Source organism: Balaenoptera acutorostrata, chromosome 1 (genome assembly GCF_949987535.1).
Source record: "Balaenoptera acutorostrata chromosome 1, mBalAcu1.1, whole genome shotgun sequence".
Lineage (NCBI taxonomy): Eukaryota > Metazoa > Chordata > Mammalia > Artiodactyla > Balaenopteridae > Balaenoptera > Balaenoptera acutorostrata.
In genome coordinates this window covers 146,755,262-146,776,474 of record NC_080064.1, presented here as the reverse complement: position 1 = coordinate 146,776,474, position 21,213 = coordinate 146,755,262, and the positions used below count along the sequence as shown (strand labels likewise).

The 21,213-nt window shown below is 38.6% G+C and overlaps 1 protein-coding gene across 1 annotated transcript in view; it reads left to right on the top strand.

Moving 5' to 3' along the window:
- Positions 1-21,213, top strand: part of NIBAN1 (niban apoptosis regulator 1) — a 163,080-nt gene that overhangs the window by 61,554 nt on the left and 80,313 nt on the right. The window contains exons 2-4 of the mRNA XM_007166954.3: positions 6,796-6,926; positions 11,044-11,175; positions 18,596-18,710. Of these exons, the coding sequence (XP_007167016.2) occupies positions 6,796-6,926; positions 11,044-11,175; positions 18,596-18,710 (378 nt within the window). The remainder of the gene's footprint in view (positions 1-6,795; positions 6,927-11,043; positions 11,176-18,595; positions 18,711-21,213) is intronic.

Genomic DNA, 21,213 nt, shown 5'->3' with positions numbered 1-21,213 from the left:
ATCTTGCAACAACATGTCAAATGAAACTTGTCAGGCCGGGATGCAGAGGATTATGGCTCTACGACTATGAGGTGTGTCTCTTAAGGCTTTCAAAAGAGTTTCCTGGGAGCATTAATGGCAAGACTTGGTTCTGAAGGCCAGTTCCCCAGTCTAACATCTGGGCCTTGATAACTCGTGTCAGCTTTCTCTTGAGTGGAAACATGGTGGCCAGATAGGATTCAGCCTTTCCTGTTCTGCTCCATCAACTCTGGACTCACTCTGGCCACTTCCTAGAATCTGCCTTTGCAACACAGACCAAGCTTTGTCTTTCTCCCATAATCCTCCAGGATTTATGTATCGGCAGTGGCACTGCCCCCTCCCACTCTGGCTTTGACTTTTTTGTTCCTCTTTTAGAACTGAGAGCTAAAAGGTTTTACTGGTTTGTTTGCTATGTTTTGTTTTGCATTTTTGCTCCCGCTGTGATTCAGAGATAGGGCAGATTAAGAGACTTTTACAATGTTGTTTCAAGATAATAAAGACTTGATTGAAGGCATGGGGGTTGGGATGGGGAAAAGGAGATGGATTCAAGAAATTCTATGGAAGTAGAAGTGACAATACCTGATGACTGAATATGGGAGCAAGGGAAAAGGAATCAAATAATAGTGCTGAGTTTTGGAGTCTGTATGAATTCAAATGGTTTTAAAAGGTCCAGAAGATACTTTTCTTACTTTTACAAAGTTGAACTGAAGCTAAGTGTTGTGGACAGACCTGTCACGGAGGCTTCTTTTAACTTTAGTGATGATCACCCTGAAGGGTGTTGAGAGCAGGCTGGTCAAGTAAATGGTAGCAGCACCGCACCCAGCATAGTATGCTGCAATAATTGAGTAGGATTAGAAGAAATATGCCTGTGCCAAAAACGCTGGTGTAAGAAAATGCAGAAGAAGCCCTTTGTGGCTCTAGTCTTTATATTATTGAGTAACTTCCTTTTAGAGAAAGACCTGGCACTGTGTTTTACAAACAATTTAAGAAAGGGAATGTGATACTAAATAGTGGCAATTCAATACTCAAGCATCTTGAAAACTGTGGAAACAAGCTGGTTTAAGCTGAAGTTATTTTGTGTGGTGCCTGTGGGCTGATCCACTTATTTGAATGCTCTCATGGTGGAATATTAAATAATAGTAATAATACTCAAAATTTATTGAGTAACTAAAGTGTCTGACACTGCTACAGGTACTTTTTAACCTGTAGAGTATCCCATTGAATCTTCACAAAATGCTATGAAAATGGGTGTCTTATAATCCGCATTTTACAGGTGACAAAATTAAGGCTCAGACATTTTTCACAGAACTAGAACAGATAATCCTAAAATTCATATGAAACCATAAAAGACCTGGAATCGCCAAAGCAATCCTGAAAAAAAAGACCAAAGCAGGAGGCATAACCCTCCCAAACTTCAGACAATACTACAAAGCTGTAGTAATCAAAACAGCGTAGTACTGGCACAAAAACAGACATATAGATCAATGGAACAGAATAGAGAGCCCAGAAATAAACCCACACACCTATGGTCAATTATTCTTTGACAAAGGAGGCAAGAATATACAATGGAGAAAAGACCGTCTCCTCAGCAAGTGGTGTTGGGAAAATTGGACAGCCACATTTAAATCAGTGAAGTTAGAACACACCCTCTCCTCACTATAAACAAATATAAACTAAAAATGGCTTAGAGACTTAAACATAAGACATGACACCATAAAACTCCTAGAAGAGAACATAGACAAAACATTCCCTGACATAAATAGTACCAATGTTTTCTTAGGTCAGTCTCCAAAGGCAATAGATAAAAACAAAAATAAACAAATGGGACCTAATCAAACTTACAAGCTTTTGCACAGCAAAGGAAACCATAAACAAAACAAAAAGACAACCTACAGAATGGGAGAAAATATTTGCAAATGATGTAACTGACAAGGGATTAATTTCCAAAATATACAAACAGCTCATACAACTCAACAACAAAAAAACAAAGCAATCCTACCCAAAAATGGGCAGAAGACCTAAATAGACATTTCTCCAAAGAAGACATACAGATGGCCAATAGGCACATGAAAAGATGCTCAACACCACTAATTATTAGAGAAATGCAATCAAAACTGCAATGAGGTATCACCTCACACCAGTCAGAATGGCCATCATCAAAAGGTCTACAATTAACAAATGCTGGAGAAGGTGTGGAGAAAAGGGGACCCTCTACACTGTTGGTGGGAATGTAACTTGGTGCAGCCACCGTGGAAAACAGTGTGGAGGCTCCTCAGAAAACTAACAATGGAATTACCATATGATCCAGCAATCCCACTCCTGGGCATATATCTGGACAAAACTATAATTCAGAAAGATGCATGCACCCTTATGTTCATAGCAGCACTATTCACAATAGCCAAGACATGGAAACAACCTAAATGTCCATTGACAGATGAATGAATAAAGAAGATGTGGTACATATAGACAGTGGAATATTACTCTGCCATAAAAAAGAATGAAATAATGCCATTTGCAGCAACAGCAACATGGATGCAACTAGAGATTATCATACTAAGTGAAATAAGTCAGACAGAGAAAGACAAATACCATAGATATCACTTACATGTGGAATCTAAAATATGGCACAAATGAACTTATCTGTGAAACAGAAAGAGAATCACAGACATAGAGAACAGGCTGGTGGTTGCCAAGGGGGAAGGGATTGGGGGAGGGATGGAGTGGGAGGATGGGGTTAGCAGATGTAGGCTTTTATATATGGAATGGATAAGCAGCAAGTTCCTACTGTACGGCACAGAGAACTATGTTCAATCTCTTATGATAAACCATAATGGAAAATAGAAAAAAAAGAATGTATATATATATATGTATAACTGAATCACTTTGCTGTACAGCAGTAATTAACACAACACTGTAAATCAACTATACCTCAGTATAAAAAAATTGAGGCTCGGAGAGAGGAGCTCAATGTAACACAGCTACTAACTCGCTTTTCACTTTGACTCATTAAGGCTAACGTTTGATTTAGTTGGTTTTAATTCAGGTTGCACTGAGGGCCGCTTACGTGCTGGTAAGCATTCCTAAACATCTGTGAAAATGTAGGTTATGTTTGTCTTGAGCTTGCAGTGAGTAGGACGGCTGTTCTGCAAGCAGCAGGGCAGGATGGCCCCAGTTAATGAGTTACAATAGACAACTTGCTTTTGGCTTCTCCTTGATTCCTCAGTTTAGTTTAAGGACCTTCCCTGGGTGGTTGGCTTGGGTGCTTCATCATCAATTTAATTACTAGGGATTACCAAAAACTTTCTATGTGCCAAATGCAGTGCTGAGCACTTTTATTTTACTGTGTTGCTTCATGTGATTATGACAACACTATGAGATTGCTACTCTTTTTTTTTTAATTGAAGTATAGTTGATTTACAATATTGTGTTAGTTTCAGGTGTACAGCAAAGTGATTCAGTATTTTTGCAGATTATATTCCATTATAGGTTATTATAAGATAATGGGTATAATTCCCTCTTCTGCACAGTATGTCCTTGTTGCTTATCTATTGTATATATAGTAGTTTGTACCTGTTAATACCATACCCCTAATTTGTCCTTCCCCCTTCCCTCTCCCCTTTGGTAACCACAAGTTTGTTTTCTATATCTGTGAGTCTTTCTGTTTTGCATATACATTCATTTGTATTACTTTTTAGATTCCACATATAAGTGATATCATACAGTATTTGTCAGTCTGACATTTCACTAAGAATAATACTCTCTAGTTCCAACCACGTTGCTGCTAATGGCAGTATTTCTTTCTTTTTTATGATTGAGTAATATCCATGAGATTGCTACTCTTGTTGGCTTGATTTTATATGAGGGAAAGTAACTGGTGTGAAGTCCCACTACTAGTAAGTAGCAGAGATGGGACTCTTTAGAGTCAGCCCATGTCTGTCTGACTCCAGAGTCCATCCTCCTAACTACAGTGGTATTTTGCCCCAACACCAGGCTTTTCTCAAATTGTCAAGATCCCTACACTGGGCATTCCTTTATTTGGGTTTAGATCAGCTTGATCTAAAATCTAGATACATTTTGGGAATCACTTTAGGTTCTTTTCCTCCTAGAACTTGTGATGTTGTTAGCTGTTTTATTTACATTTCGAACCAGTCTTTAGGTTAATTCCCCTAGGAAGCTGTAACCTCTTTTTTATGAGTGCTCCCTGGTGGATGCTGTGCTGACAGTATATGCAGATATTCAAATCACAGAAACATTTTTCTCATACATTGGGAGGGAGTGGTGGCATTGCAGCATCTCAGTAGAAGCAGGGCATCCTTGAGGGGGCTTGGTGATGTGGCAGGATGTCAGGTTTCAAGGCTTTGTAGAGCTCGTCATAAAATGACATCCACCTCCTTTTATTTAAATCCAATTGCTTGCAAGAGTGCCAAAATTAATCAGAAATTAACCGGCTGCTCTCCTGCTAGACTAAATAGTGGTTACTTGGATCTAAACGGCCAATTTTGTTAATCATTTATATGTTTCAGTGAGGTGAGACTCATTCTCATTGTGGGGATTCTCAAAGATGTCCCACGCCTATACAAGAAAATTATAGACAAGTATATAGAATTTTATTCCTTATGCACTGTATAAAAGCTAAGAGAAAATAACCAATTAGACACATAAAGCCTGAGTATATTAAAGTATTATGCAAATACTGATTAATAGTAATACCATAAACTCACAAAGCAAGCAAAAGTATACCTGATTCAAATTATAGGAACTTTTATTTGCATCTCTACAGAACCTATTATTAGTGGGTATCAAAGCACCTTACAAGTAATAATTATTAAAGCTCATAAATACAACCAGAAAATGTCATTTTATTGAGGGAATAAGCAAGAATTCCCCTTTACCTCATATGTATTATGAGATCTAAATGCCTGAACTAAAGAAGGATTTTCCTTATAGAGAGAGTATTTATACACTGTGGGTGTTTGGGGCAATGATTCCATAGGCATAGAAGTTGGCAGCTATGGATTCAAGTTTCTCATATTGAGTATCTTGATCTATGTGGTTAGAACCCTTCACTTATTTTTGAAATTTTACATGTGTAATAGCTCTAAACAGCTATAAATAAATATAAGTATAAAATATAACATACAGAGCTATAAGTAGCTATGTACATTATATTTTAATATTTCTCTGTTGACTATAATATCAAATTTGAAAACAAAAATTATGCCAAGTTCACATGAGAGTATTTTAAAATATTTTGGAATGTTATATCAGGTTTATTTTTTCTCAAACTAATATCTTATTCCAAGGACTAATAGCTTGTAAGCACAGTCAGTGTGACCTGTATATATTTGTATACTCTGTGGCAAGTCCTTGAAATGTTGTGAGGATTTCTCATCTGCTTCAGAATGCTGCTTTGCCCTTTCTCCCCTATTTCTCCTTCTCCTTTCCTGCCTTTGCAATTTCCCTACTTTCTGAAGTTAAGCATAGGTTGGAAAAGCTCAAGAGTATTCCGGTGCTTGACTCTCCCTCTCCCTCCATCTCGAGTCCTCAAGCTCCTCCCACATGATTATTCCTCAGATTTATTTTCTTCTGGTGCTAAGAGGTCATATTGTAGTTGCTGGTCACAGTTGTGAGGCAGCTGTACTTCCATGGTTATATTTCACTGTCACGTAGATTCCAGGAAAAGTGTGGACTAGTGAGCATCTTCCTTTACAGTTAGGATGCTGGAGCCTAGAGAGAATGAGTGACAACTGACGTCATAAAGCTGGTTCACTTCTCTGTCTTCTAGAATTGGGACCAGAATTTAGGTCTCGAGACTCTTTATCCAAAGTTTTTACCTCTACCCCATGGTAGTTATATCATTCTTTGAATCATAAAAAATTTTAGGGACTTCCCTGGTGGCGCAGTGGTTAAGAATCCCCCTGCCAATGCAGGGGACACAGGTTCGAACCCTGGTCCGGGAAGATCCCACATGCTGTGGAGCAACTAAGCCCGTGCGCCACAACTACTTAGCCTGTGCCCTAGAGCTCGCAAGCCACAACTACTGAGCCCACGTGCCACAACTACTGAAGCTCACGCGCCTAGAGCCCATGCTCCGCAACAATGGAAGCCACCGCAATGAGAAGCCCACACACCGCAACGAAGAGTAGCCCCAACTCGCCACAACTAGAGAAAGCCCGCATGCAGCAACGAAGACCCAACCCAGCCAAAAGATATATAAATAAATAAAATAAAATAAAAAATTTTTTAAACCAGAAGCGTAGGAGCAGAACTAGAAGAAACAGTTTGTTGATTTTATCCAGGGCTGTGGATCAGCAGGGCTAGAAGTGGAGCCTCAGGATCTGAAGACAAACGGAGTGACGTGTGTGCAGAGTTGAAATGGTGAACCCTGGGATTATTGTTGCATTGCTGTGTAGGAGAAGTTGAATGACTGGAGGTAGAAGATAATGAAGAGCAAGTTGAAGTGGAGAACAGGGTGAGGTAGAATGGTGGTTGTAGAAGAACTAGGAGGATGGTTGGGTTTATGGTCATGGCAATGGGTTGTTAATGTAAAATGAAGAAAGTTGGTTACTGGATAGATGGTCCTTAAGGACCTCCAAGTCTCTCAGGATGATGCCAGAGCGGGAGGAAGTCATGGCAGCAGGTATCAAAGTTCTCAGGGCCTGTGGGCTAATAACGAATCCCTAGGAAGCAGAGGGGTTGGGGAGCCTAGAGGGGTATATATAGAATTATGGAGACAGATGCTACATTTCTAAATTCTTAATTTTCATATTTTTCCAGGGAAAACTGAGGCTGCTGTCAAAAACTTCAGTCCCTACTACAGTCGCCAATACTCTGTGGCTTTCTGCAATTATGTACGCAGTGAAGTAGAACAGCAAAGAGATTTAACATCACAATTTTTGAAGACCAAGGTAACCCATGGAATTTGGTTTCCATATTTCTCCCACTGAAGAATGGTTTATAACTCATAATATTTCTGATATAAACAAAAATGTGAATGACAGTTTAAAAAATCTGTTCTCTAATCATTTCATGCTCAAAAAACTATTTGCCTGGAAGTTAGAGCATATGATTTCTTGTTGATGGTGTAATCCACATAAAAAGAAAACTAGCATGATTTCAGTTTTACTATGTTTTTCCCACATTGATGCTTTGACGTCAGAAATCTGACTTGCTGTGGTGAAATACAGTAAAAAAAAAAGTCATAATTTCAGTGCCTCATACTATGGGTGTTTTTATTTTGATCATTGATCGAATGTGATTTTATCTTCTAAACCTGTAACTTATTCTGTCTCCTTTGCTCCATTTTAATAATTATCCACAACCTAAACAAATATTTATTGGCACTATGTGCCAGGCCCTAGTCTAAGAACTTGAGAACAAGACAAATTCTCTGCTTTCCTGTTAATATTCAAATAGAAGACAGACAATAAACAAATAAACAAATGAATATCAGGTAATAAGAAATGCTACAAAGTAAAATAAAGCAGGAGTCTTATTTCAGAGAAGGTGGTCAGTGAAGCCTTCTGTGGAGATGACATCTGAGCAGAAACTAGAGTGAAATAAGAGAGTAGGCTGTGTGAATATCTGTGGGAAGAGTGTTCCAGGCATATGGAACAGAAGTGCAAAGACCTTGCAGCAGTCAGAAGCATAGCAGGAAGGCTAGTGTGCTGAGAGCCATATAAGCAAGGGAGGAGAGCTGAAAAAGGAACGCAGAGTGACAAATAGGGACCAGATCGTGTAGGCCCATAGACCACAATAAAGGTTTTTAAGTGTGATGGGAAGTTATTGGAGGGTATTGAATACAGAGTGACTTATAATTTTAAGTGATCTTTCTGGCCTTTCTATAGAGAATAGACTATGGGGAGGGACATGAGAAGAAACTGGAAACTGGCAAGGAAGACACTGTAGCAGTCCAAGAGAAGGATGATGGCCAATTGGACTAGGGTGGTAGTGGAAACAGTTGTGAGAAGAGTCCAAGTCAGAGCTGACAGAACTTGTTGATGGGTTGGGTATGAGATAATAGAAGAAGAGAGAAATCAGTGATGACTTGGCTTTTAGCTTGAGCAAATAAGCAGATGGACTTGTCTTTTACTCAGAAGAGTCAGAGGTGGATGGGAATCATTTCACTTTTGGCCACGTTATGTTTAAGATACTTATTTCACATACACCCATGGAAATACTGACTAGGTAGTTGAATGCTCTGATTTGGAGCTCAGTGGAGAGGTTGAGGCTAGGGAATAGAAATTTGGGAGTTCTTAGCTCATAACTGGTATTAAAGTCATGGGACATAATCAAGGGAAAGTATAAACAGAGAAAAGGAGAGCTTCCATGACCAAGTCCTGGCCCCTCCAACATTTGGAGATCAGAAAAAGGAGAAAGATTCAGCAAGATGGACTGCGAAAAAAATAGCCTGTGGAGTAGGAAAAAAAAAATCAGGAAAGTACAATGTGCCAGAGTCAAATAAAGAAGGGGTTTCAAGAAAGAGGGAGTGATAAATAGGTCAGATATTGCTGAAAGTTGACCAATAGATTTAGCAGCATGGCTTTGTAGGGATAACTGATTGTCATCCCCATAAAACAATGATTGACAAAATTTTGGGAGTTTGATAAAAATGCAAATTCTGGCCTGTACCCCCAGAGATTCTGATATAGTATCAGTATAGTATAGTATATAGTATATAAGTCTAGGGTGAGGCTGCATTTTTTTTTGAAAAATATTGTATGACTCCTGTTACATGAATTTCCCAGAGTAGTCAAATTCATATAGACAAAAAGTAGAATAGTAGTAACAAGGCAGTGGGGGTGAGGGAAATAGAGAGTTATTATTTAATTGGCACAGAATTTCAGTTTGTGGTGATAAAAAGTTCTGGAGATAGATAGTGGTGATGGTTGCACAACAATGTGAATATAATTAATGCCACTGAACTGTACACTTAAAAATGGTTAAAACGGTAAACTTTATGCCATGTGTATTTATTTTACCACAATAAAAAATAACATAAGGAAAAAAAAATACAATACTTAGGGATTAACTTAACCATGTAGATGAAAGAATTGTACACTGAAAACAAAATGTTGCTGAAAGAAATTAAACCCATAAATAAATGGAAAAGCATCCTGTGTTCATGTGTATTTTACCACAATAAAAAATACTCAGTATAATGAAGGACTTAAATTAATAAGATTAAACCTATCAGGATACAGTAATATATGGTATGGTAAAAAGACAACACCAAAATCTCACTGGCTTAAAAACAGTAGTTTGTTTTTCCCTCATATTACATGCCCTACGTGTCCACTGCGTAGATTGCAGAGGGCTGCTCTGCTGCTCAGGGTCCTCACTCAGGGACACAGTTTGACCAAGTCTCCACTATCTGGATGGTTGGTGAGGCGGCATTTTTAACAAGCGTATCAGTTGATCTAAGTGGCCCAGGTTTGGGCTTCCCTGATGGCGCAGTGGTTAAGAATCTGCCTGCCAATGCAGGGGACACGGGTTCGAGCCCTGGTCTGGGAAGATCCCACATGCCGCGGAGCAACTAAGCCCATGAGCCATAACTACTGAGCCTGCACTCTAGAGCCCGTGAGCCACAACTACTGAAGCCCGCATGCCACAACTACTGACGCCTGCGCACCTAGAGCCCGTGCACCGCAGTGAGAAGCCCGCACACTGCAAAGAAGGGTAGTCCCCGCTCACTGCCCCCACCACCGCTCGCCGCAACTAGAGAAAGCCTGTGCACAGCAATGAAGACCCAATGCACCCATAAATAAGTAAATAAATAAATTAATTAAAACACTAAAAATAAATAAATAAATAAATAAAAGAGAAAAAGTGGCCCAGGTTTAAGAAATGCTCTACGTAAGAACTATAAAGTTCAGCTTATATATGGTTGCAGTCTCATTTTAAGAGGAGAGTGAGGTCCTCTTTTACGTGTTAATGAGTCCATATAGGAGAGTGCCTCATTATCTGCCTCAGTATTAAGCCCTGGAATTTATAAGGCTATTTATTTCAACCCTTAGCAGATTCTTAAAAAGATTAGCATATCACTCTTCTCTGTATGGTTCATGTAAATTTTGCTTGAAAGGGGAGGCATGAGTTTCTAAAGGGACTATGGTTTTTTTTTGATTGAAGTATAGTTGGTTTACAATATTGTGTTAAAGGCACTATAGTGTTTGAATAACATCAATGTAAAGTCAGTGACACGTGAAAGACAGGAGGCCCATTCCTATATTTTGAGATAATACATGAGGCAGGATGGGAATTCCCCCTTACACGGTTAGCCCAATAGAAGACCTAACTAGGTATCTAACAGAGACTTCCCTACAGCACAAATAATAGAACAGAGAAATCAGTGATGACTTGGCTTTTAGCTGGGGTTATGAACGAGAAATCCCTAGACCTTTAAGTGGAAGAGGTAGAATGAAGGTTTGCTGGCTTGCCTGCTTGTTCTTTAACTAGAGAGTAAACAAAGTCTCCTTGAAGAGCACAAAGGTGGGTTAAGTGTTTTTAGCCTTGGTCCCCAGAGCTTTGGGTCTGGGGAAACCACTGAACACTGACTCTTGAGGCAGCCCCTGAAGGTTGACAAAGAGGGGAGCAGCCTGTTAACTCCCCTGTTTTTTCAGGAATTAACCCTGAGGTATATTCAGGGTGTTGGGATAGATGTCCACAACTTGCAGTTAACTGGCTCACTCCCTCTCTTCCACAGAGTTTACCAAGGATTTATTAAGTGCCACAGGTATGCAAGGCATAACCTTGCTACTATAATCCCTTCTAGCATATGCTTCTGTTCTTGTAGCATAATGAAGGGAATGCAAATCACAAAAATATCAATAAGACAAATATTTGCATTTGGTCAGGAGAGGTAGGAAAGGGAAATGTGGAGGGAGGTGGGGGGAAGCAACAATTTCCCCAGGATCTCAGCACAAGATAGTTTCTGAAAATATTCCTTGAAATACCGTGAATAGACTTAGTGGTAGCATGATATGCTATCTTTTGTTGTGACAGTTAATTGCATTCATCTTCTTTAAGCCACCATTGGAGCCTGGAACTGTTTTGTATGAAGCAGAGCTATCACAGTTTGCTGAGGACATAAAGAAATGGAAGGAGAGATATATTGTGGTTAAAAATGACTTTGCTGTGGAAAGCTATGAGAACAAAGAGGTAAGACATTTCCTTGTTACCACTGATTCTTGCCGTTTTCTTAAATGTTGGCTGGGTTGACTGGCAAGCTCTCTCCTTTGAGACTGACTGATTCAATGAGCACTAACAGATTCAGGTATTCATTTCAGTTAACAGATATTTATTGTGGGTTATAGTAGGTTCTAGGTATATCACTGTAGATTAGACAGATGCTTGCAGTCTAGTGGGCAACGTAGACTTCGAACAAGTAATTGCAAGTGAGTGTGAAGATAGAAGGTTATACTGAGTGGCCAGTGCGGGAGCCTTTCCTATGATCATTGGGCCTCGAGGTCTGTCTTAGTCACCTCCCTGATATCTCTCCCTCTCTGCTCTGTGTCTCCATGTCTTCCCACTCTTAAGCCTCCTCTGTGGCAGAGGAGTTATTTGTTAAGATTGTGATTGGATTTGCATGGGTTCCTAAAAATTCAGAACTTTTCACATACTATATTTCACTTATACATATGAATTTTTTTAACTAGCTCTTTCCTGGTTATCTCATTTTTTCCCTTGTCTGTAAAATGTGGAGAGATGAGATAGCATATGTACAGTGCCTAGCACCTGAGAGGACCTTAGTTTTTATTGGTTCCCATTTCTTTCCCCATCAAGGGAGGTAATATGGTATAAATGAAAGAACATTGGGCAGAGAATTTGGAAAACTAAAGTTGAGGTCAGGCCTCCATTAAACTAGAGTGTGAGGCTGAATGATCCCACTGACTCCTTCCAGATCTCATACTGTACACATATTCAGTCTACATAGATTCTCAAGCTCCCTTTGAAATGAATAGTTACTATTTATGGGTTAAAGTTAGTAACATATTTAAAACTCTGCACTCTTCACTCTAAGTTCAAAACTAGTCAGGACGTCCTCTGCAGATACTCTGAGTAATTACCCTTGATGCTAAACCTTTAGGAAGAGGCTTCAGGCTGACAGATAATGTGTCTCCTTCCAATTTTTGATGGAAAATAGAAATAAAATATAATACAAACTTATTATACCACCTACCAGGCAGTACTCAAGTGCTTTCTTGGGTAGTCTTATTCTTTCCAACATTTGTTAAGCCAATATCTTCTCTGCTTTATCTATTTTAGGATTTTAGTCAACATTTGATTTGCTCTCTGAAGCAAATGATCAATACAGTACAAATAATGATAATAATAACAAATCACTTTAGATTTCATACGTCCCGTTATACTGTCCTCTCAGGGAAGCTTGAGAAGAGGCAGTATAGCCTAATGGTTAACATTATGCACTTTGAATCACACCTCTACCGGTTACCAGATATGTGTCCTTGCATAAGTTATAAATCTCCTTGAGCCTCAGTTTTCTCATCTGTAAAATGGTGAGCATGATTCCTTCATCACAATGTTGTTGTGAGAATTAAAGACATGAATGCATTGAAGCCCTTAGCATATGGCCAAGTGCTGGCAGAGCCCAATATAGAGCAGTTGCCAGTATGACAACTAACTAATGTGGAGGAAGCACTCATAGAACTCACTCTTGTATTTATTAAGGTTTTCACCATATTTGGCACTAACGGAAGTTTCACTTTGAATCAAATTTTTGTGTTTTTTTTCCCCTTTTCATTTTTTTACGCTTGCTCCCTCAACTTGCAATTTATGGACTATATTGCTCTCTTTACTTTGCTCATCATTTTCAGGTGAACTTGTTCCGATTGTTAAGATATGGTCACTGAATTTGGTAATAACCAATTTTTTTTTTTAACTTGGAAAAAAATGCCCTTGCAGTGTGCCGTAATTCCTTAAAGTTTTAATGATATCCTGTTTTTTAATTACAGAAGGTTTTAAAAAAAATTACACCTAAGAGTTATACATATACATTAAGTATCTATCTATAAACTGCCTATTCTTTTATTGAGAATCCAGTTTTGGCTGGTAATTGAGGAGGAAAAAAATGAGCATTCTCATTCTCACTTCCTACTTCCTATACACTTGCTCTGGGGCTGGACAAACCCAGGTATGAATCCTGGATTTGTCACCTACTCACCACTGGGTCATTGGCAAGTTATTTAACCTCTCTGAGCTTCATTTTTCTCGTTTATAAAATGGAGATAATGTCTAATTCACAATGCTGTTTTGAGGATTAAGTAATATATTATATAATGTTTATTAAAGCCTAGATTAGGCCTGTTTTCACAGATAACACAATTCAGATTTGAGGCCGGTCTGAATCAACCTGTTCCCAGACTTTCTCAAAATCACATCGTTTTGCACTCCCATTTACCATTGCAACAAAAAGAATAAAATATCTAGGAATAAACCTACCTAAGGAGACAAAAGACCTGTATGCAGAAAATTATAAGACACTGATGAAAGAAATTAAAGATGATACAAATAGATGGAGAGATATACCATGTTCCTGGATTGGAAGAATCAACATTGTGAAAATGTCTCTACTACCCAAAGCAATCTACAGATTCAATGCAATCCCTATCAAACTACCACTGGCATTTTTCACAGAACTAGAACAAAAAATTTCACAATTTGTATGGAAACACAAAAGACCCCGAATAGCCAAAGCCATCTTGAGAACGAAAAATGGAGCTGGGGGAATCAGGCTCCCTGACTTCAGACTATATTACAAAGCTTCAGTAATCAAGACAGTTTGGTATTGGCACAAAAACAGAAATATAGATCAATGGAACAGGATAGAAAGCCCAGAGATAAACCCACACACATATGGTCAACTTATCTTTGATAAAGGAGGCAAGCATATACAGTGGAGAAAAGACAGCCTCTTCAATAAGTGGTGCTGGGAAAATTGGACAGGAACATGTAAAAGTATGAAATTAGAACACTCCCTGACACCATGCACAAAAATAAACTCAAAATGGATTAAAGACCTAAGTGTAAGGGCAGACACTATCAAACTCTTAGAGGAAAACATAGGCAGAACACTCTATGACATACATCACAGCAAGATTCTTTTTGACCCAGCTCCCAGAGAAATGGAAATAAGAACACAAATAAACAAATGGGACCTAATGAAACTGAAAAGCTTTTGCACAGCAAAGGAAACCATAAACAAGACCAAAAGACAACCCTCAGAATGGGAGAAAATATTTGCAAATGAAGCAACTGACAAAGGATTAATCTCCAAGATTTACAAGCAGCTCATGCAGCTCAATAACAAAAAAACGAACAACCCAATCCAAAAATGGGCAGAAGATCTAAATAGACATTTCTCCAAAGAAGATATACAGATGGCCTACAGACACATGAAAGAATGCTCAACATCATTAATCATTAGAGAAATGCAAATCAAAACTACAATGAGATATCATCTCACACCGGTCAGAATGGCCATCATCAAAAAATCTAGAAACAATAAATGCTGGAGAGGGTGTGGAGGAAAGGGAACACTCTTGCACTGTTGGTGGGAATGTAAATTGATACAGCCACTATGGAGAACAGTATGGAGGTTCCTTAAAAAACTACAAATAGAACTACCATACGACCCAGCAGTCCCACTACTGGGCATATACCCTGAGAAAACCATAGGTCAAAAAGAGTCATGTACCAAAATGTTCATTGCAGCTCTATTTACAATAGCCAGGACATGGAAGCAACCTAAATGTCCATCGACAGATGAATGGATAAAGCAGATGTGGCACATATATACAATGGAATATTACTCAGCCATAAAAAGAAATGAAATGGAGGTATTTGTAATGAGGTGGATGGAGTTAGAGTCTGTCATACAGAGTGAAGTAAGTCAGAAAGAGAAAAACAAATACAGTATGCTAACACATATATATGGAATCTAAGGGAAAAAAAAAAAAAAGGCCATGAAGAACCTAGTGGCAAGACGGGAATAAAGACACAGACCTACTAGAGAATGGACTTGAGGATAGGGGGAGGGGGTGGGGTGAGATGTGACAGGGTAAGAGAGTGTCATGGACATATATACACTACCAAATGTAAAATAGATAGCTAGTGGGAAGCAGCCGCATAGCACAGGGAGATCAGCTCGGTGCTTTGTGACCACCTAGAGGGGTGGGATGGGGAGGGTGGGAGGGAGGGAGATGCAAGAGGGAAGAGAAATGGGAACATATTGTATATGTATAACAGATTCACTTTGTTATAAAGCAGATGCTAACACACTATTGTAAGGCAATTATACTTCAATAAAGATGTTTGAAAAAAAAAAAATCACATCGTTTTGGATTCTTCTCTCTTCTGCTCTGGGTCCTGATGTGCTTGAGCAGTTGATTAGTAGTTCTTACAAGAATGAAAACAACCTTCTTAGGTATACAAGAGTTTGTTTTGTTTGGGTTTCTTCAGTCGCTATCTTATTGATGCAGAATGTGTTATTGTTACTCTGATTTTATGGCCCTGATCAACATTATTTTAGTTATTCCCAAGAGTACACTCCAGATTTTGGGTCCCACAGTTTCGTGGTTTCAGTTCTCAACTTGCTTTTAGCTTGTTAGTCTCAAAATTTTCCCTTGACTTCTGCCCTCCCATCAGATGCACATACTTACATTTTATCTTATCTGCATGTCCATGTGAGTATATGTGTTTAACCAACTGTTTCACTGCTTTAGCGACGCTCTGCACCCCTTTTACATTTCTCAAACAGCAGAGCTTTTTGTCTGCTGGCCGGAATTTGTTCTGATGTCATGATATTACCCTTCCATCCCAGATCATTTTACTGCGAAACAGTTTCACGCCTGAGGGCAAAGTGGTGGCATATTTTATCATGGTTACATTTTTATGTTTTTGGTAAAAGTCCTTGGCAACCATAATTGAAGCTACATGTCCCACAGTCTCATTTGTCATTAGTCTCCAAGCATTTTGTGCGGTAAATGTCTGTATGCGTCATCATCCTTTTGGTTATTAGAATGAGTCAGGCGCTAGCATCTGAAATGATAAGTGTGGTGCAGAATTTCTGAAGTTACTGAGATTATGTTTCACCCCCTTTGAGAAACATATCTACAGTGAATCTCCCTGAGATTAGGGACTCTGATTTACCATCTTGTGACCGTCACACAGAAGTATTAAAGTACTACCCACAAGTAGCAAGGACGCAAAACATTTTTTTCACCCTTGGGGCCAGGAGGGGCTGTGACCCACATCAGGTCAAGTAAAGCTCTACCCTGACTGAAGTGATTGGTCTAGTCCAGAGCTGGTCACACGATCACAGCCAAAAAAAAAAAAAAAAAAGCTACATTAATCAAAACAGCATGATATTGGCACAAAAACAGACATATGGATCAATGGAATCGAATAGAGAGCCCAGAAATAAACCCACACACCTATAGTCAATTAATCTTCAACAAAGGAGGCAAGAATATACAATGGAGAAAAGTTATTCTCTTCAGCAAGTGGTGTTGGGGAAATTGGACAGCCACATTTAAATCAATGAAGTTAGAACACACCCTCACACCATACATAAAAATAAACTCAAAATGGCTTAAAGACTTAATTATAAGACCGAACACCATAAAACTCCTAGAAGAGAAAATAGGCAAAACATTCTCTGACATAGATCATACCAATGTTTTCTTAGGTCAGTCTCTCAAGGCAATAGAAACAAAAGCAAAAATGAACAAATGGGACTGAATCAAACTTATAAGCTTTAGCACAGCAAAGGAAACCATAAGCAAAACGAAAAAACAACCTGTAGAGTGGGAGAAAATATTTGCAAATGATGCAACTGACAAGGGATTAATTTCCAAAATATACAAACAGCTCATATAGCTCAATATCAAAAAAAGAAAAAAAAACAATCAAAATATGGGCAAAATATCTAAATAGACATTTCTCCAAAGAAGACATGCAGGTGGCCAAAAGGCACATGAAAAGATGCTCAGCATTGCTGATTATTAGAGAAATGCAAATCAAATCTACAATGAGGTATCACCTCACACCAATCAGAATGGCCATCATCAAAAAGTCTATAAATTATAAATGCTGGAGAGGGTATGGAGAAAAGGGAATCCTCCTACACTGTTGGTGGGAATGTAAATTGGTGCAGCCACTATGGAGAACAGTATGGAGGTTCCTTACAAAACTAAAAATAAAGTTATCATATGATCCAGCAATCCACTCCTGGGCACATATCCAGAGAATCTCTAATTTGAAAAGATACATGCACTCCAGTGTTCATAGCAGCGCTATTTAAATAGCCAGGACACGAAAGCAACCTAAATGTCCATGACAGATGAATGGATAAAGAAGATGTGGTGTATATATACAATGGAATATTACTCAGCCATAAAAAAGAATGAAGTAATGCCATTTGCAGCAACATGGATGGACCTAGAGATTATCATACTAAGTGAAGTAAGTTAGAGAAAGATAAATACACAATATCACTTATATGAGGAATCTAAAAAAAATGATACAAATGAACATATTTACAGAACAGAAATAGACTCACAGACATAGAAAACAAATTATGGTTACCAAAGGAGGAAAGGGGAAGGGACGGATAAATTAGGAGTTTGGGATTAACAGATACACACTACTATACATAAAATAGATAATCAACGAGGACCGACTGTATAGCACAGGGAACTGTATTCAGTATCTTATAATAACCTATGATGGAAAAGAATCTGAAAAAGAATATATATATATGTAACTGAATCACTTTGCTGTACATCTGAAACTAACACAACATTGTAAATCAACTATACTTCAATAAAAAATTTTTTTTCTTAAGATAAAAAAAGAAAAAGAAAAAGGGGCTGGGCTTGGTGGCTCCTGACTTGAAATCTCCACAGCACAGGTCTGGTTTCAGGTGCATTTGGATCCACGGCTCCAGTGATATCAGAACTCAGTTTGTTCTTTCTTCCATCTCAAATCTTTGCCTTCATTCAGCCTGACTTCCCTAACAGGCCACAATCTCCATTGTCAGGCTCCTTCAGAGTCCTCCACAGTAACAAAATGGTGGTGGTGTCCTGTCCTCACCTCCTCGCAGAGCTTTTCTGTCAGCCCCTCTTGCAAGGCCTGAAGCTCACTCTGATTGGATTGAATCAGGTCATGTGACTGACCCTGACCCAATCACTGCAGCCAGGATATAGCCAGTAGAAACTATAAGAGCTTTTCTCGCTGCCCCTGGGACAAACCCTAACACTCACTCTGATTGGACATGCTGAGGTCATGTGACCTTCCCTGACCCAATCACTGCAGCTAAAACATAGCCAGTGGCAAGTGTAATAGCCTTTCTTCCTTTTGGTCCTGGAGCAAGTCCTGATGCTCTCTCTGACAGAGGCTTCCAGTGCAAAACATAGTTTTTGAATAAATGGCTCTTACTCGTTGACATAGTGTGGGAATTTCTATCTCTGAGTATATTTGTCTATTTCTAATATTCCTGATATTTTCCAAAAATCCAAATGAGGAAAAAATCCACTCATTTATGCCTTTCCTTTCCCAGGCCTATCAGAGAGGAGCTCCCCCTAAAAGCCGAATTCTTCCAGCTGGTGGCAAGGTGTTAACCTCAGAAGATGAATATGGTTTATTATCTGATCGGCATTTCCCAGACCCCATTGGTGAGTTGCTGAGCATTCCTTCCCAAGACAAAATTCCTAAACATGTTTTGTTTAGCTAGATCAGTGCTTCTCAAGGGGAGGGGTGATGATTTCACTCTCCAGGGACAGTTGGCTGTGTCTGGAGACATTTTTGGTTGTCACAACTTGGGAGGATCGTGCTACAGGCATTTAATGGGTAGAGGCCAGTGATGCTTGCTAAACAACCCCTGACAATGAAGAATTATCTGGCATTAAATATCAGTAGTTGCCAAGGTTGAGAAACCCCGGGCTAGACACACATTCTCCATAGGCAAATGGAAGATATAATTTCTCTAATTCAGGTAAACATTGTAACAATTCTGTTACTTTAAATCATATTTGGTAGTATACAAGTCAGTCACTGTGCTTCTAGCACATGGAAAATATACCATTGGTCAGGCATCTTGAAGCTTTGGCATATATTGCAAGCTTTACACAAGACAGCAGAAATAAATATGTAGGGCCCAGTCTGTGAAATGTATAATCCCATCTTTCAGTAAGACCTGTCAGAGAATATTATTTTTCTAATTTTAGGATGATATGCAATAAAATATCCTAAATCAACAAAACATTTTTAACAAGCATTACAGTGACTCATAGCTACTGTGTAAAAAAGCATTGCATTAATTAGCATATCTTTAATAATAGCTGAATGCTGCCGTGGAAAGAGCATTGAACTGAGAATTTGAAGGCTGGATTTTTATCTAGTTTTATCTGTGATGCTTATCAAGCATTTTCCCCAGCTATTGCTGAACCTCTCTGATTTCTGTTTCTCCCAGTTCTAGGGCCTTGAAATTGAAAATCTAGAAGAATATTACCGGCTCTAACATACTCTGATTCTCATTCATTTCACTTTTTCCATGTAGAGAGTGTGTTGGATAATATTCAGATGAAATAGAGCATTTCATAGAGATTCATGAACTGTGGATAATGTAATAACACCATCTGGCTTTGTGTGAATCACACTGCACAGTAATTACTTAGTTTCTTGAAGAGAGCCCTGGTTCTTATTAATAGGTATAATCATTTCACTGGAATTTATGGGGAAAATATAAAATTATTTTATCAATTGTTATTTCAGTGCAGAATGCTTAGCATAGTGTTTTTAATGACACTGTTATAGGATTAGTACATGAACCATAAACCTAGATTAACAAACTCTTACTAAGTAATTCAAGCTAAAACAACACTTTATGTACACTATACATATTATTATATTTTAACATCTAATCACGTGTTATCTTGGCTTTGGAGCTGCCACTTAGAAATGGGGATGCCAACACGCTGACTCTTTAGAACCACTTCAAAAGAACTTTCCAATGAAATCAGAACTGACAATATGTTTATTGATTTATTGATGAAATATATCAGAAGGAATGAAAAGGAATAAAAAACACAAGTCCTGTGTGACTAGTGCCATTTGGCCCAGGGCTTCAGACTGGACATTTCAAAGACTTTTAAAATTGTATGTTGTGCCCTTCTCAGTTTTAAAAATAGAATATTCTACAGTAGATCATTTGTGATATCCTTATAACTCAACTCAGAAAAAATGCAGACTAATGGTATCTGGAAAATTGTTGTAAAATGTTAAATGAGTGATAACAAGAGGCTAGCTAATAGGAATGAATTTTATGGGGCTTACGAAGGCTTTTTTAAATATAAGTGGTGAATGTTGCTTTTAATTGTTTGTACAAAATTGTGACATCTTGGAAAGGGCAAGGAGAGTGTTTTCACAAAACTATGTTAACAGGAATCACACTGTTAACAGCAGTGTGATTCTAATTTTATTGGAAAGAATAAAGGCACAATAAAGATGGGAGAAATTAACCTCACTAGAGGTAAATCACTGGAGGTTTATCAATATAGGTCTTCTTAACCTAGTGGTAAGACGGGAATAAAGACACAGACCTACTAGAGAATGGACTTGAGGATATGGGGAGAGGGAAGGGTAAGCTGTGACAAAGTGAGAGAGTGGCATGGACATATATACACTACCAAATGTAAAATAGATAGCTAGTGGGAAGCAGCTGCATAGCACAGGGAGATCAGCTCGGTGCTTTGTGACCACCTAGAGGGGTGGGATAGGGAGGGTGGGATAGGGAGGGTGGGAGGGAGACACAAGAGGGAGGAGATATGCGGATACATGTATATGTATAGCTGATTCACTTTGTTATAAAGCAGAAACTAACACAGCATTGTAAAGCAATTATACTCCAATAAAGATGTTAAAAATATATATATATAGGTCTTCTTTACACAGTAGTGTGCTAAGATGATGTTCAAAAATGGTCCCGTGTTTTGCTAAAATGATTCCCTTGTTTGGCATTTTATTAGCTAGAATCTACTTTGTTGCACACAACAAAAAGCTCAAATTAAATACATGTTTTTATTTTCTTGCTAAAAATACTTGGATATTAGCAGTACAGGCTGGTGTGGCAGTTCCATAAATGTCAGGGACACTTTTTAGCTTTCTGCCCCTTTATCT